This window comes from Phyllostomus hastatus, unplaced genomic scaffold, assembly GCF_019186645.2.
Source record: "Phyllostomus hastatus isolate PE091 unplaced genomic scaffold, TTU_PhHast_1.1 phas_scaffold_39, whole genome shotgun sequence".
NCBI lineage: Eukaryota > Metazoa > Chordata > Mammalia > Chiroptera > Phyllostomidae > Phyllostomus > Phyllostomus hastatus.
The window spans coordinates 2878646-2895774 of NW_025334028.1; the positions used below are offsets into that span (position 1 = coordinate 2878646).

The 17129-nt window shown below is 40.2% G+C and overlaps 1 protein-coding gene and 1 pseudogene across 2 annotated transcripts in view; one reads left to right on the top strand and one right to left on the bottom strand.

Annotated features, from left to right (window-relative positions):
• The window catches only part of CCNY (cyclin Y), a 278861-nt gene extending 277078 nt beyond the window's left edge, over positions 1–1783 (bottom strand). For both annotated transcript variants that reach the window (XM_045820112.1, XM_045820111.1), the window contains exon 1: positions 1625–1783. In XM_045820112.1, the coding sequence (XP_045676068.1) occupies positions 1625–1778 (154 nt within the window). In that variant the 5' untranslated portion in view covers positions 1779–1783. The remainder of the gene's footprint in view (positions 1–1624) is intronic.
• Positions 1784–13734: 11951 nt separating this feature from the next.
• LOC123806707 lies at positions 13735–15536 on the top strand (annotated as a pseudogene).
• Positions 15537–17129: the final 1593 nt, after the last annotated feature.

Sequence of the window (17129 nt, forward strand, 5' to 3'; positions counted from 1 at the left end):
TGCCAAACAGCTGATTACAATTACTCCCCACAGCCCCCCCACCCGGCCCCTGGCCCCATTTCCTCACTCTAGTCAATACCAGTATGCAGCCTAGCTCTAAGAAATGTGAACTCTTCCTTCTGTTTGTATTCTTAAATCTAATATTTAAATCATAAAGTCTCTACCCGGTATTAGTGCACAACATAAAGGAGGCATTATTGCCAAATATTTTTGACAACCAACACAGTACAGGCCTAGGTAATGGCTTTCTATAATAAACTCATTCATTCATTCACATCTTTAAAATAAGATACTCATTAAGTCTTTATTATATGCTAAACACTTCTTTTAGGTTCTTGTGACCAGAGCAGTGATGAAGATATATCCAGCCTTAATATCCTTCTAGATGCCTCTACGTGCCTAAATTTTAAAATGAAGTATGGATGTAACTCAAAATCTCTAAAGAGTAGGTTAAAATAATGCTAGTCTAAAGCAACAACACTAGAAATGTCACTTGGAACCCTAACTTACTATGCACCTACTATAACACACGCCAGATATTATATTAGTCTCTTTATATGTGGTACAATACTTATTTAACAAATTTGCTCTCCTAAAGACATGAAATTACTACTTAAAAGAAATTAAAGAATGCCAAACGATGAGAAAATTCTTACTTTTGATTGAGTTTAAACTTGGCTTTCCACACTAGAGCACACGTGCCCCCCTAAAGTTGACACGAATGAATTATGACAGTTATGCCAATTCACTCAAACAAGAAATCTTTTCAGGTTGGTTCAAACACATCAACTTTGATATTTCTGGGTTAAAAAAGAAAGAAAAATCAAGTTGTCATAAAAATATATTTCACATTTCAAATTTCTTAAAAGTTGGAAATCACATAAACTACCCACCTGTAGATATTAAGCAACGTAGCTTATTAACAAAATTATATTTCTAAATTATTAATAAAGACACCAGTAAAATAAACTTTACTAAGTGCAGTGATGGGTCGTTTAACTTCCTTTATAAACACTAACCCAAAACAAATGTCACTCAGATCAATTAGGAATTCATAGGACGTAATTCAGTCCCAAGCAAAAATGGGGTACAACCCCAAGATGTTTCCAAACCATTCCAATGATACTCTAAAGAAAATTTTGAAGCATTCAAGTGGAGCAATTTGACTCCAATGTCTCAAATCACCCCCTCCAAATCCTTTGCTGGGAAGCCTTTGGTTTTGTTTTTAGTTTTTGAAGGAAACGCTGGTGAGGGACAGCCAAGTGGGATCAACATGTAAGTTTCCGGGGTTGACACAGGCCAATCCTGTTCTCCAACTCTAGGTACAGACTAGTCCAAACCAGGGATTCAGTCCTCAGTTTTACCCAAGACCGTGTCCACTCACTTCACTTTTTAAAAAACAAGTGAGCTGAGCCTGGTCGCCAACAGCTTAATTATGGCCCGAAACAGTCCTTGCCCGAGACCAGGGCTCTCCACCGCCCGTGCCCAGAGCTGTCCCCTTCACGCCTGGAGACCTGGGCTGACCAGGGACGGCTCCTGTCACCTGGCCACCGGCCCCCTGCCCGCGGTACCCGAGCCCAAGTCCGGAGCCGGGCTGTGAGGTTCCCGGCCGGGCCGCGCTCACCGTCGATGTTCTCCCGGTCGCTGATGTGCTGCAGGTTGCAGCCTGTGTCCTCGCGGCTCAGGTCCGCGTCCGGCCGGTAGGACTCCAGCCGGGAGTGTGCATTCCTCCGGAGCTTGGGGCTGGAAGACACGCAGCACGAGGTAGTGTTCCCCATCGTCGGCGGCCCGGGGCCCGCGGCGCTCGCGGGGCTCCCGGGGCCGAACGTAGAGCGAGGCCCGCCCGCCGCCGGGGACGGACGGAAGCGCGGTCAGCAGCGATGGTGGGGCCTCGCCATGGGCAGCGGGCGGGGCGGCAACCAGCGGCAGCAGGCGGCTCCCTCGGTCTCCGCGTCTCCTGGGCCTGCCCGAGGCGGAGGACAGCCCGTACCGCGCGAATGCACGGCCGCGCCCGCCTCACCCGGCCGCGGCCATGGCGGGCGCCGGGCTCAACGCCTCCTCGCGCTTCCCGCTCCGCGCCCGCACCCGGCCGCGGCCTCCGCAAGAGGTTCCGGTTCAGGCGGCAGAGACGCGAGTCCCGGGTAGCGGCAGCTGGGGGACGAGGGGGCGTAGACTGTGTAGGGGCAGGGCGGAGCAGACAGCGGGGGTGCGGTGGGCGGGCACAGTCCTCCTCCTCTACGCCGAGAGGCCGGCCTGTAAGGGCCCGGAGGAGCCTGGGCTCCTGCCCCACCCCGGCACCGCCCCTTCCCGCTGCCCTGGAAGCAGATCGCAGGCGGGAGGGCTGCAGCAAGTTAGCGGCCGCTGGCGTCGGGAGGCCCGACTTCTCTGGTCTCCGTCCTCCGTTCCACCGCCCCGCCCAACCCAACGGGGATGAAGGGGTGTGGTGGTGGCCCCGGGTCCCCGAATCTGCGCTGGCCACTCCCGGGAACGGGGATGGGGCCGTTCTTCGTTTTTCTTTCTTTAAAGCTTTTAAGAGGAAGTGGCCCTTGATTTGGGAGTTCTCTCGTCTGCGTCGAGCTTTGCGGAGGACTTGATGGTGGCCCCTGGGCTATTTCAGCGTGCAGTCAGCTGTAGCCTTTTAAGTCTCACGGAGGTTTTGGGGAGGTAGAGGCAGGTATGTAACACCAGCTAATCTGTTACCTTTAAAACGCTGCTGTCCTCTTCTGCTGGGTTGTCTGAACCCAAACCGCTAAAATGAAGTCAAGATTAGCTCTCCCGGTGGTGCAGAAGTAACCGGCACACCCGCTTCCAAATACTCAGGGAAGGAGTTGTGAGGAGAGGCAGGAGGAAAAATGTCTTTGAAAGAAAAACATTGGGTGCAGGGCTCTTAATTAACATACGGGGAAACTGAGGCCCAGGAAGATGAAGTAACAGGTAGTAAAAGAAAACAAAAGATGGCATGGTAATATGTGTACATGTTGCCACAGGCTTTAACACTAATTCGTTTAATTCTTGACATCCAACCTTTTTTTTTAACCTGCGCTGCCCCTCTTGATCATGTTTATACATTTATTAGGTTACATTTTTAAAAGCTCCATGATCCAACTATATTTTTGCCGATTGGGTGACCTTGGAAGATAAATGGCAGCAAAGCGCTGATACTGACAAGATAACCGAAGGAAGTTCTGAAGAATGCAGCCAGAGAGAGGTGGGGAGATAGCAACAAAGCAAATAAAATAAGGTTCTTTATTAAGGCAGTCTTACACCCTTGCCTCCCAGGAAACGGACTGGACCACAACTACAAGTCAATGAGAGTGTACATCCAGATTTTCAGGGTTACAATGCTGTTTTGTAGTTTCGGTGCCACAAGCACCCAATTACTAAACCATGTATGTATGGCATATTCACTTAAGGGACATTAAATAATTTTTATTTAATCATAAAATTTACAATTAATCATATGGTTTGAAGGGCTTAAGAGGGGACAGGTGGCAGGGCTGTTTCAAGCTTCCTCTTCCTCAGGGTCCTGGGAGTATTAATTGGGAACAACACCTGGAGACATGAAGATGTGACTAGGGGCCAGGATAGCCACAAACGTGCCAAAAGATGGGACAACCAGTGGTCTGCAGGGACTTTCTGTTCCCCCACCACCTCTACCCACTCTTTGACATTCCCACTGTATTTTCCTTAGAAATGCACCTGTTGGGCTTATTCATTAGTATGACTTTTGGTCAGCAGGCCTGGGGAAGAAAGATAAGTGCTGAAGCATCACCAGTGATTTACATGAGTGCCAACCACCACACCCTTCCACACACAACCTCTCCCCCACACACACAAAAACACATTTCACGTTTCTCCAGGCAGAGATTCCTCCTATTTGACACTCAGTGACACTTTAAGAAAGGTGGCATGTATTGAACACTTGCTGGAAACCAGGCATTGTACTGAGTATTTTTTACATCTAAGCCTATGCTGTTATCTCACATTTTACAAATAAAAACACTTCAATTCCAATAAGTAAACCTATCTAAGGTAAGAAATGGCCTAACTGGGGATGTTGCTCCTTGGTTCTGACTACAGTCTATAAGGTCCCTTTCAGTTGCATCCAGCCCAACCTCTTGCCCCCACCTGGAGGTGTCACTGAACAGAATAGGGGCAGGAGATAGATTGGAATAATGAGAGAAGAAATCAGGGATAAAAAGACAATAGTGCTGCCCTGGCCGGGTGGCTCAGTCAATGACAGTGTTGTCCGGCACACCAAAAGTTGTGAGTTTGATTCCCGATGAGAACACATACCTAAATTTCAGTTCAGTCCCGGTCGGGTCCCATATGGGAGTCAGCCAGTTGATGTTTCTTTCACACATCCATGTCTCTCTCAAATCAATAAAACAGATCCTCAGGTGAGGATCTTTGAAAAAAGGACTCTAGTCCTGCTTTCTTCCTCTTCCCTTTTCTATTCTCTTGCTGAATTAAGCTGTGAGTGACCTCTTAGGACTAGTTCTAGACTTGGAGAAGAGAGAAGAGAAAGGACCCTTGTTATTTCTGTGGCGCCCAACCCTTCTGACTAAACTAAGTAGCCAGCCAACAAGGAGAAGCATTATGCAGAAATTTAGCCAACTCTGGTGATACAGCCGTCTCTGATTATATCACTTAGGAATCTAAATATGGGGACATTTCCTCAGTAGGGTGGATCTAGCCCAGGATTAGGACTGCAGGGGGGTGGGGAGGAGGTGAGCACTTCAATCCAGGCCCTGTCCTCAAAACATTCAGCTTGCTTATAAAACATCAACCTGGATCTAATCAGAACCAGTCCTGCTTTGAGCAGAAAGAATCATTTCACAATTCTTTTCCTTCATCTTTCTTTGTTACCAGGGTTTAAGAATTTGGTCATTAAAAAGAGGTAAATATGGACTTGTGTGAGCTTGTTAAGCCAGTGCCCTTCACATTTTTAAAGTAGCTTTTTCTTTCAACAAAATTTTCAGTGAAACCAAAATATTTAAAACATAAATGACATTAGTGTTAACTTAAATGAGTTATAAGATCTTAAGACAAATCAGTGAATATAGGCTACCTTAATTAAGTAGAGCATAATTACATTCTCACTTCAGCTACACACATACTGATCCATGAAATAAGAATCTGTCATTTGCACAACACGTTGAAACACCTCCCAGAATACAAAAAACACTGAGTCAGGTTAGCCCAGGACCTGGACCATTAGTCAAAAGAAGGGAAAAGGCTAGTCTCAAGGAAAAAAAGGGAAAAAAAAAACCCCGCTCAGAGTGTATCTGCCCTTTCTTTGTCAACAGGTAGCCGGTTTTCTGTGCAGTTACTCAAATGTTTGTAAGGACGTTGTGCACCAAAACTCTTTATTGTACCATCAATGCTCTTGTCACCCAATGACCTCCCCTCAAATAAGTCATCTGTTTGGTACTCTTGATGGTAAGCAGTCCACAGTAACCAGCTATGGGGAAGTATTTACTTTGATAGCCTCTTGATCTTGACCAATGTAGGTGATTCATTTGTTTGTAAAACATTTGAAAGTGTGCTGAGCCAGACACCTTGGGGATACAAACATGGATACAATATAATTCTTAGAGAAACTCAAAGTCCAGTAAATACTCAAATTAACAGGCTTGGAACATGGTCACTAATGTGAGTGATTATAGTCATGTAGTGCTAAAATCTGAAGAATGCCAAGCCTGCTACCTGTAAATATATAACTTTATTACCTGTGGATATACTTGTGAAAGATTTATCCCATAAAGAATTTTACTCAGATAATCTTTCACATTGAAAATTCCCATAAGCAATTAAAAATGACAGGTATAATTCAACACCAAAGACAAATCTTTTGAACCAGTATAACTGCCAGGAACATTGTGTTGCAAAGGATTCTGAGGTCATATTCTAGCTGAACAGGGAAAAATACTGCCATGAGGAAAGGAGGAGAAGATAACACTTATGCCACATATTTCCTGTCCATGAGTAAAACCTTGGTTTATAGAATTAATAATGAAGCAGGGGATAGCCATAGATTCGGAGTATCACGGCAAAGGCCCACCTGGAAACTGATTTATCTACCTCGCCATTGAGAATTCACCACCTGTCCCCAGGCTAAACAGCCTTAAGAAATCTAAGCTCTTTTGCCAAACTCTTATCTTCTTCATCCATCTTCTCTCACCATGAACAGGAATGGTAAGTGTATGTGTGCTCTCTCAGAACTGGGATGTACTTATGATAAGGTAAATTCCAGCATCTCAAAGGGTCAGGCAAAGGTCAGACTGGGGGAGGTTGCTACTTCCCTATCTGGTGTTGATTCTTCCATCTCCCTTAGTACAGGTCTTCCACTCTGTGAGGAAGAACAATATGCCCGCCTCAGAGATGACAGCTGGCCACATGGCTAAATTGGGCCAATGAGATAGGAACAGAATCTTCCAGGAAAGCCCTCTAAAGAGGCTTCCTCTTTTCTGCTTTTTGGAGTGTGGATGTGATGGCTGGATTTTCAGCATGTGCTCTTGAGTACCTGGTGACCTTGAAGGTGGAAGCCATGAACCAATGTCGCTGTACTCTTCTTTTACCTGACAGAAATAAAAGATGTTGTCTAAGTCACTGTTATTTTGAACTCCCAAGTTATATGCAGCCACACCTAATCTAACCTGGCCAAGATTTGATAATATTCTTTGATAGAGTTTTATGTATTCATGTTAACTTTCACTGATTGGCCCCCATATAATAGGGACTTTGACTTAGAACTGTGGAGTGTCATACATACTTGGCTCCTATAGGAGAATCAGGGTTGGAATGGGAAGATACAGTAGGCAGGCTCTGGAGCCAAGGTAGGATTTTGGTGGCAAAGGGAAGTTCTTCCAAAAGACAGACTACTCCCCATGGAAATTATCAGTACAACAATAAAATGCCCGATACACTATGTTAATATATCACTCCTTCATTATTCCCAGAACTGGAAACAAAGGTTCCTGAGAGCAAGAAACTCCTTGAATAGACCCTCGTATATATGCCTAAAATCCACCTCATCCAGGAAATTGATTTTCCTGTTCAAAAATAACTTTTTTTTTGGACCTCTCTTTGTGACCCCACTGACTATTTGCAATAGGGGTGGGAGGGTTGTTTCTGCCAACTTATATACTCTTCCCAACACACACATCAAGTCTTTTAGTCTGGGATGGCTAGCATTAGTGATAACAGGGGATTTATGCTATGTCTCCCATGATTCAGGCACTTTCACTTACATTTATCTTAGTTAACTGGCCTCAGTTCAAACCCTGTTCCCAACATGACAAAATGCAACAGAATTTTAAAAGTAAAACAAGGATTGTTAATGAGTTCTGTCCACTTAAAGCCTCTACCTCACATTTTTAATCTCCAAGGAACTCAAAACAATCTGCTACTATAATTCAGCATTCAAATAGTCCTGGAGTCCCCAGGAGCAGCTGGGTAAATCCTACTGCAGTGGGTAGTGCTGTCACTTTCCACTTAAAATCTGTAAATAGTCTCTTACTGGTTTTAGAATGTGACTTTGCCTGGCATTCAAGCTGGATTTTCCTGTCCTGCCGCCCACCCCCCTTGTGTTTTCAGTCCAACTTCTCCATCAAGGCCCAATACAAAGCATTGATTTTTCTCAGTTATTCAGGCTGGAGGTCATTAACTCACATACACTTTATCTAAAACCACTTATCTCTTTCTACTTTTGTTGTTTTTATGCACTGATTTGTTTTATCTTTCCTATTAAACTATAAGCTCTTAAAGGGCACCCCTGCCTCCCTCATTCCTCTTCTACTCACCACAATGCCTGGCTTCTAAGAGGCACCCAAGGATTATTTGTTACCTCAGTAAGAGGTGAGCAAATACCTGAACATGTTCTTTTTACCCCCTCAGTCTGCTGGTATTTTTCTTTCTCTTCTTCCCTTTACTCAGCAAGAGAAGGATAGGGAATGAATTGACAGTTTGGGGGCCCCGGTGGCGGGGGTAGGCAGGGAGGAGAGAATGTGCTAGTGATGATTGTAGAAACCTAGAGTTTTCAGTGATAATTCCCTTTTATTATATGTTGAAATTTTTTAGAAAATGTTTTTCTCATTGTTCTTTGCATTGTGAAGTTCTTGATACTCAGAGATCTATTACAATAGTGTTTATTACCTTTAATGTTTTCTCTAGAATTTAATTAACCAGGAAAACAGCACTTTTGAAATGGAGTGGTGCTTCACAGAGCACAGTTCTGACTGTATTAAAAAGAAAGCCATTAGAATGAAGTGCACTTTTTTTAGGTGTCTATTTCAGAGGCAGAAGTCAGATTTCCACAGCTTAGGTTGCCATGCTCTATATTTGTTTGTTTTTTAACCTGAAAGCACTCAAATCCTCCAGGAAAAAAAGCACGTATTACATGTGTGTGTATATATATGTGTCTGTGCATGTGCATGCATGTGACACATACATACTAATAAACCACATTCAGCTAAAATATTTTGCCAATTTGTACAAATCAGTGGTTCTGAACCCCAGGGCAGTGTGCCCATGTCTGGAGACATTTTTTATTGCCACCACTGAAGAGGGGATCCTACTGCACTAGTGGGTAGAAGCTAGAGATGCTGCTAAACATCCTACAGTGCGCAGAGCAGTGTCCACAACTAGAATCATACAGCCCAAAATGGCAATAGTGCCAAGGTTGAGAAACCCTGTCTAAATCTTCCAGTTATTCACTTCATATATTGTCATTCATTCTATCAGAAAGAAAATTATACTCTATCAAGGATTCATTATCGAGTTTAGCTTCCCACTGGAAACTTGAAGAGGAAAACTAACACTTGTTTTCAAAAGAAAAAAATATTTCAAAACAGTTTTTAAGATTAACTTCCTATAGAAGGGTTTTTTAACCATTCTGGCTACAGATTTTCCAAATCATTCTAGATATATATATGCACAGAAATCTGCCCAATTGCAGATACACAGGAGTATAACATTTTTTTCCCTAAACTAAATGAGAGTAAATCCATTAAAAGTTTAGAAGGCAAAGAGCCTTTGAGAACACTGTTGAGATGAAATTCAAGGCACAAGAGAAAAAAAAGTCTTTATTTAGAGTCAAAGATAATGGCATTTCCTTCATATTACCTCTCAGTATTTTGTTAGTATTTTCCCCTTTTTGAAGGGGAATTTCCTTTGATGATTTTGTAATTTTCCATATTTTTTCTTTTTTAATAATGGAATCATACCACATATAAAATTTAATAGCTTCCATTTTTTTCTGTGGCATTGTAAGTACTTTCCCATACCAGTTACCATTTTTAGAAAACTAATGACTACAATATATATACCATACTTTAATTTTCCAATTATTGAACATTTCATCTGTTTCTTTTCAGATTAATAAAAAGCAGTTGTGAGGTAAGCATTTTTATATACTGATCTTTTTCTGCATCTAATTATTTCCATAACAGGAATTATTAAAATTGGAATTTCTAAGTCATTTTGAACACATAGGAACATTTAAACATCTCTTGATAAGTGTTGCCATACAGTCCTTTAGAAAGTTTATACCATATTACACAAATACTTGCTTATTTATTGAAATTCCAAGCTCATAGAGGAACTTCCAGCCATTCTGTGATCTGTAATTGGATGGGTTTCTATTGATGCTCACATCTTACATACATGCCTACATCACAGCATTTATCAATATGTAGTATTTTTACCCATACTTCTCCAAGTAAATGCTGAAGTAGGAAGCAGAATTTGTCTTCTTTGTGGCCCTGGTACTGAGAATAGTAACATCTAAGAGATAGTCCACTACTGACAACGTGATACCTAACAGTCATCAAGGCACTCTCCAAAGCAGTCATTGTCTCACTCTCAGTTTCCCTTCAGTAGGCCAGAATAAAATTTTGCCTATGTAACAGTGGGAAACTGCAAACAGTTACAGAGCTGTACTAATCTAAATCCAGCCTTAACAACTCTTCAGCATTTTATTTTTCCATCCAGTTGGAAAATTTACAGTTGATAATATCAGCAATGTGACTTCTTGATAGTATCAGTTTACTCCAAAGCACTCAAGAGCCTGAGAAATGACTGCATGATCAGTACAAACCTCATAGAAACTTCTTCCTGTTGCTTAGTTATTATCCTTCTGTGTTTCCTGGGGACTTTACTTTTGCATAGTACGCAATACTAAGTTTTAATGAATGTTGAACTGTTACTGTATGATAAATGTCAAGAAAAACAATGAGTGACATAAAGAAAGAAGTGAAGATCTCTATCTTCTGCCTTAATCCCAGCTCCATTTTTCACCTTTTATCAGCAGCCCCAGGGATTGGGGTTTTCTGTGTGAAAATGAGTTCAGTTCTATGACATCTGAATAGCTATTCTTGCTATGGTACTGGGCAGAGAGACAGGTCAAAGCAGGCACCTCTTGAGTCCTGAAGATGCAAAGTTCTCTTTGCTTGGTGTAAACACCCTCATTGCCTAACAGGATGCCTGTAATGTCCAGTTGACCGTCCCTTGGGAATAAGTCCTTAAAATCCATTTTGTCTTTTTTTTAAAAGATTTTATTTATTTTTAGAGGGGGAAGGGAGGGAAAAAGAGAGAGAGAGAGAGAAACATCAATGTGCAGTTGCTGGGGACCGTGGCCTGCAACCCAGGCATGTGCCCTGACAGGGAATCGAACCTACGACACTTTGGTTCACAGCCCAAGCTCAATCCACTGAGCTACGCCAGCCAGGGCCCATTTTGTCTTATAAGAGTGATATTTGAACTTACACTTTAAAATGTTACCAGTTCTCTAATAGCATAGTACCAGTTATTATATCTGATTAGCCAGAGAGATCACCTCTCAAGGCACTATAAGAATGGTAGAACACAGGGTAGCATCTTCACTCATAAAACTGAGGGGCTAGAGAAAAAGGAGCAAAGAGAAAGAACAAGATCTGCTCCAGGAGGGTGGTGGTCTAGCCAGGAGCCACCATGGAGATCCTGGGCACACAGGGAAAATGCAGGACACCAAGTGTAAAGGGAATGAGGTGAAAAACAGTAAAATCAGCCCTGGCCAGTATAGCTCAGTAGGTTGGAGTGTAATCACATGAACTGGAAGGGTTTCGGGTTTAATTACGCATCAGGCACATACCTAGGTTGCAGGTTCATCCCAGGTCCAGGCACTACAAGAGGCAACTGATCGATGTTGCTCTTTCACATTAATGTTTCCCTCCCTCTCTCTCCCCCTCTTCCCCTCTCTCTAAAATCAGTAAGCATGCTCTAGAGGGAGGATAAAAAAATTAAGAAATTTAAAAATCCATTTTACCTACTCCCAAAATGTGTAGTTCACACTTCTGTATATAAAGTCCTAAATGGAAAAGGATATAAGTGACTTATCTTTCATACTCTAAAGGTGTGAATGGAGTAGAAAAAAAAAAGGACTTCTCAGTAAGTAAAAGCACTTCCATCTTACTAACATGTTTCTCCACTTATTAATCTGTATAACTGATTTTAAAATATTTGAAATGAATATTAATATTCATAGAAGTTAAATTATTTGTGCAAAATATAAAAACTGCCATTTAATTTATAATACTAAACAATTAAATGCAAACTAAATGCTTATGAAGGGATAACTAGTTAAGCAAATTCTGCTACATGCATTGGAATTCTGTGAAGTCATAAAAATAAAGCTGTGTATACACCTACACTTATTATACAAAGCCATGAAATACAGTTGAGAGAAAAGGCAAGTTGATCCTATTTACGAAAAACCTTAATATCCTCATGAATAACATGAAAAAAAGATGTTTTTAGGGATATTCACAAATGTCCAAAATGCAAAACTTAGTTGATTTTATTTTCCTCTGTTATTTTTTTCTTTAAATATTTGTCTTTTCCACAGGCAATATGCATTTCCCATTTTCTGTCCCAAAAGGAATAGCATGACAAAACCCTTTTACCACAAATGTTTTTCCCTGTTATCTACTCTTTGTCTAAACCATCATAATTTGCTAAAACAGGCAAGGATTGTAAAGTAGAATCTTTGCTGTGATAAAGCAGAATCCAAGTTGGAGGACACCTCATGCACTGCAAGAAACCTGGATACAAGGGAAGCCATGGTCCTGGTGCAGGAAAGTGCAACCTGGAAATGTGGCATTCTGTTCAGAATTCTAACTTAGGCTAAAAGGCATCAACTGGTACAATTTCTTACATTTGGCCACTGAAGATGTTATTCTCCATTTTATTCAACTCACTGTAAAATTATATTAGCTATGCTGCTACCTAAGCTAGGAAACCCTCTCTCTAGTCACTTAGTTTCTGTATTTTTGAGAATCATGCCACCTCACTGCCCCTTCCCATTCCCTTCTCCTCGGGACTGACTATCGAGAACTGTATAAGCATTATGCTGAATCTACCTATGCCTTTCAATTATTAAAACATCTTAAAAGGTAAATCTCCCAAATGCAGACCATTGTCTTCTCCATTGAAAAGTATTTTTCAAAGGTCTAAACTTGAAACAAAAATTAAGTATATTTTGTGTACAAAGGGAGAGTGAAAAAGAAAAAAATCCCACAAACCCAGCAAAACTAGGCTTAATTCTTTTAGGCAAACTCTGTTTAGAAAGAGGCCCCTAGCATATAGAACTCTGGACCTTGTCCTAAATGAGGTGGTGAGAGAATCACAGTACCTGCTTTGTAAAACCAGATCCAGCCCTGTTACTGCCAACTCCAGAGTCCAGGAGTCTGTCTCCTCTACTAATGCCTTCTCCATCCACTCCCAGGAGAACTACAGCAGCTGAGCTGTGTGAATTAAGCAGCATGATCGATCAACACTAATCTGAATGCCCACAACATCTCTACAGATTTATGAAACACTGAGCTTATTTTGATCTGTAATGAAAGCTCTGTACAACAAAGTAGTTAAATAAATCCCATAATTCGGTTAATCAATACAGTAAAATTAAATCAACAAATATTTTGCTATCTACCATGGGCCAAAGGATCTAAAGAACCAGTTGGAAGGAGAGTCTGTAAACATGAAAAAGTTAAATTGCCAAATAAGCAGTACACTCAGTAATTAGTCTAAGAGTTGAGAAAGGGAACCATCATTTAGGCTTCAGTGGTCTGGGAAGGCTTAACAGGAAACATTTATTCAACCCCAAAATTGAAAAGACCAGTAAGGAATGTTTTTTTTTATTATAGACTATTGTTTTTATGACAGAAAAAAAATGAAGTTGTGGGATAAGTCTGAAGAAATAAAGAAACATTAAGCTATATTTAACAATTGTATTCATAAAAAATATTTTATTACAATTCTAATTTACTGAATAAAAGCACTCTGAAGGCCACTGTCACCCTAGTCCCACTCACAGATACACTGGCAGATATTTAAATTTTAAATGTTTTTAAAATATACTATAAAAATGTAAAGAATTAGCTAGCTGCATAAATAATATAAATTATCTATGAAAGTTTTATTTGGAGATATGAAGTTGACATTTTTGGCTGTTCCAGTTCAGTCAAGATAGCCAGAACAACCTTAAGAACTAAAATTTGATTTGATTTGAACTAAGAAAATATTTAAACCTGATCATATTGGTAATGCCTCTTTTAAAAAAATACACATTTTTAGAGAGAGGAGAAGGCAAGGAGAAAGGGAGAGAAACATTGATCACTGCCTGGGACCAAACCCACAACCCAGGCATGTGCCCTGACCATGAATTGAACCACAGACGCTTCCCTCTGCGGGATGATGCCCAACCCAGCAACACCGGTTAGGACAATGCCTTTTATTTCCCTTCCATTTTTTTTAAGAATCAGTTTTAATGAGGTATAGTTTACATAATATAAATTTCTATTTTAACTATCAAAACATTTTGATGAGTTCAAGAATTTAATATACCAGTGTAACCACCGCCACTACAGTCAAGATAAAAAACATTTTTACCCTACCTGGCACAGCTCAGTGAATTGAGTGCCAGCCTGTGAACCAAAGATTGCTGGTTCAATTCCCCATCAGGGCACATTCCTGGGTTGTAGGCCAGGTTCCAGTTTGCGGGCCTATGAGAGGCAACTGATAGATATATCTCTCTCACATTGATGTTTCTCTCCCTCTCTTTCACCCTCCCTTCCCCTGTCTCTAAAAACAAATAAATAAAATCTTTTTTAAAAAAGAAGGTAAAGAACATTTTCATTAGCCCCCAAATTCCCTTGTGCCCATCCAGATCAATATTCCCCAGCCTCCTTCTATTTTTCCTTGGCAAGATGACAGTATGTCTGGACTATTCTCATTGCAACATTTTTGTATTGGCATCTAGTCTTTCCGTTGCTTGAGTTTCTCTCCCTAAACAGATATATAATGAAAGAGAATTATTACAAGGAAAATTGGATCTTTTTAGTAATACCAGCATGTTAGACTTTCTTATGGATATATACAAAAACCTTTATTCTGATGATATTCCTCATGCTTCAAGAGAAAAAAGAACCACAGTCGTTGTACAACTGAAACAGCTTCAGGCATAAACAGCCAACTATGAACATGCTTGAAGGTCCAGAAACTACAAAGGTAAATGCAATCAACCCAGGATGGTTAGATGCTGTTTGACTACCTGGTGGACAAGCATGGTTTTGGGCAAGCACATTTAGATACACTCTATAGGTATGCAAAAATCCAATATGAATGTAGGCATTACTCTGGAGCAGCAGAATGTCTTTAGTTCTTTAGAGTGTTGTTGGTCCGAGGGACATGTAGAAATGCATTGAGCTCACTGTGGGGAAAGCTGGCCTCTGAAACTGAACACAGAATTGTGATGAAGTGGTGGAAGACCTGAGTCAGTTAAAACAGACCCCAGATAATTCTATGAGTGCTCCATTCCTGTCTCTTCAGCAGCAGACTGGCTCATTGCACAATGACATTTAAGATCGCTTCCTTTACCAGCCGCAGTACCTTAATGCAATTTGGATGATTTGTCCACATATTCTTCACTATTGGACTACAGCAGTCATAACTGACAAAGATGTTAAAAATGCCAGCAGGTGCTAAAAGATCCGGTCAAAGTTGCTCAGTGGGAGTCATACACATACAAATACCCAACTACAGAGCCTGTAGAATGCTTACATGTTAACTTTGACTTTGATGGGGCTCAGAAAAAGCTGAGGGAATGTGAATCTGCTTGTAAATGGCTTCTTCCTAGGGGCTTGTCCTGAGGATTTCATTGAAAATACCCGTCTCTTCATATTTGAGACTTTCTGTCACATCCACCAGTGTATCAGCATAACATGTTGGCAGATGAACTGAACATAACTCCAGGATCTGAAAGGTGGATGGTAAATTTGATTACTAATACAAGACTGGAAAATTAGATCATGTAGTTGTGGGTAGCAGTGCAGTCTTACCCTACCAGTGAGGGATTGAACAGACCAAAAGCCTTTCATTTAGAAACCAGATGATGGCCATACATATTGAGAAAAAGCGATCAGAATGGTAGGTCAGAGTCTCCTAACTGGGCAACTCAAGACTCTGGCTTCTACTGGAGAGCTATAAATAAAAGATGAAAAATGATAAAGGAAAGATGAAATAATAAAACCTTTATATAAAGGGTGACATACATTTTAGAAACAACATACTGAGTATAAGTTTTGGAGAATTTGAATAAATTGGTTGTTTCAAAAAAAAATTATCTGACCCCAGGCAACCCCTGACTTGTTTTCTGTCACTTATGGATTACATTTATCTTTCCTAAGGTTTCATAAGAATGTAATCATGCAGTATGTATAAAACTCTTTTTGTAGGCTTCTTTTGCTAAGCATAATGTTTTGAGATTTATCTGTTTTGTTGCACATATCAGTAGTTTTTTAGGGTTTATTGCTGAATAGTTTTCCAAGGTATTGATATGCCACAGTTTGTTTACATTACCACAAATGTTGATGGACATTTAGGTTGTTTCTAGTTTTTGTCTATTATAAATAGTCATTATAAACATCCATGTACAAATCTTTGTGTGGATATGTGTTTAAATTTCTAGGGGTAAGATTGCCAGGTGATATGGTAAGTGTATGTTTAAGTTCATAACAAACAACCAAACTTTTATACCATTCTGTTACCATTTTACATTCTGAGCAGTAAGGTATGAGAGTTGTAGTTGCTCTCTGTCCTTATTAGTACTTAGTATTGTCATTGTTTTTTCACCATTCTAGTGAGTATGTAGTACTGTTTTGCTGTGGTTTTACTTTGAGTTTCCCTGACGACTAATGACGCTGATATATTTTTGTACATGTTTTGGCATGGCTATTAATCTATCTTATCTTGTAAAGTATCTATTCAAATTGTTTGCCCAATTTACTTGGGTTGTTTGTCTTACTGAGTTGCGACAGTTCTTTATAACCACCCATAACCACATATTCTAGATACAACTCCTTTGTATCAGATATGTGCTTTATGAATATTTTCTCCTAGGTGGTAGCTTGGCTTGGCTGTTGTTGTTGTTGTTGTTGTTGTTGTTGTTGTTTTGTTGTATGTGCATATGTGTATTTAGCAGTGTCTTTTGAAGGGCATAAGGTTTAACTTGGTAAAAGTCTAACTTATTAGTATCTTATAGCTATTGTCTTTTTTGTGTCCTAAAAAATCTTCTATTACCTCTAGGTAGGTTTGGGTTTAAATCTATCATTTTGCTACTTGTTTTCTATTTATTCCAAATCTTTGTTTTTATTTTTTTGTTTCCTATCATCCTCTGGGTTTTTTTTAAGATCTCATTCTATTTTAATTACAGGTTTATGAGTTACTTCTCTTTGTTTTAATTATTAATTGGATGCTCAAAAATTTACAGCAGGCCCTTTATCCAATCTGTATTCAAATAATATATAATCACATGTATTCTAGTATCTCAGTATAATTTCTTACAATTTTACACTTGTATGTTTCCACTCATGTTTTGAGAACTTGTCATACATTTTACTTTTGTGAACATATATGTTATGAACACCATAAGGTTTTTTAAGGTTAGTTTAGGATTAGGTTCATGTTATGGTTAAAACTTGTCTTATGACGAAGATAAAGTTAAACTTAGGGTTAGGGTTGGAGATAATATTAGAGTTTGGTAAGGATTATAGTTAGGGTTAGGGCAAGAATGAGGAGTATTAGGTTTTTTT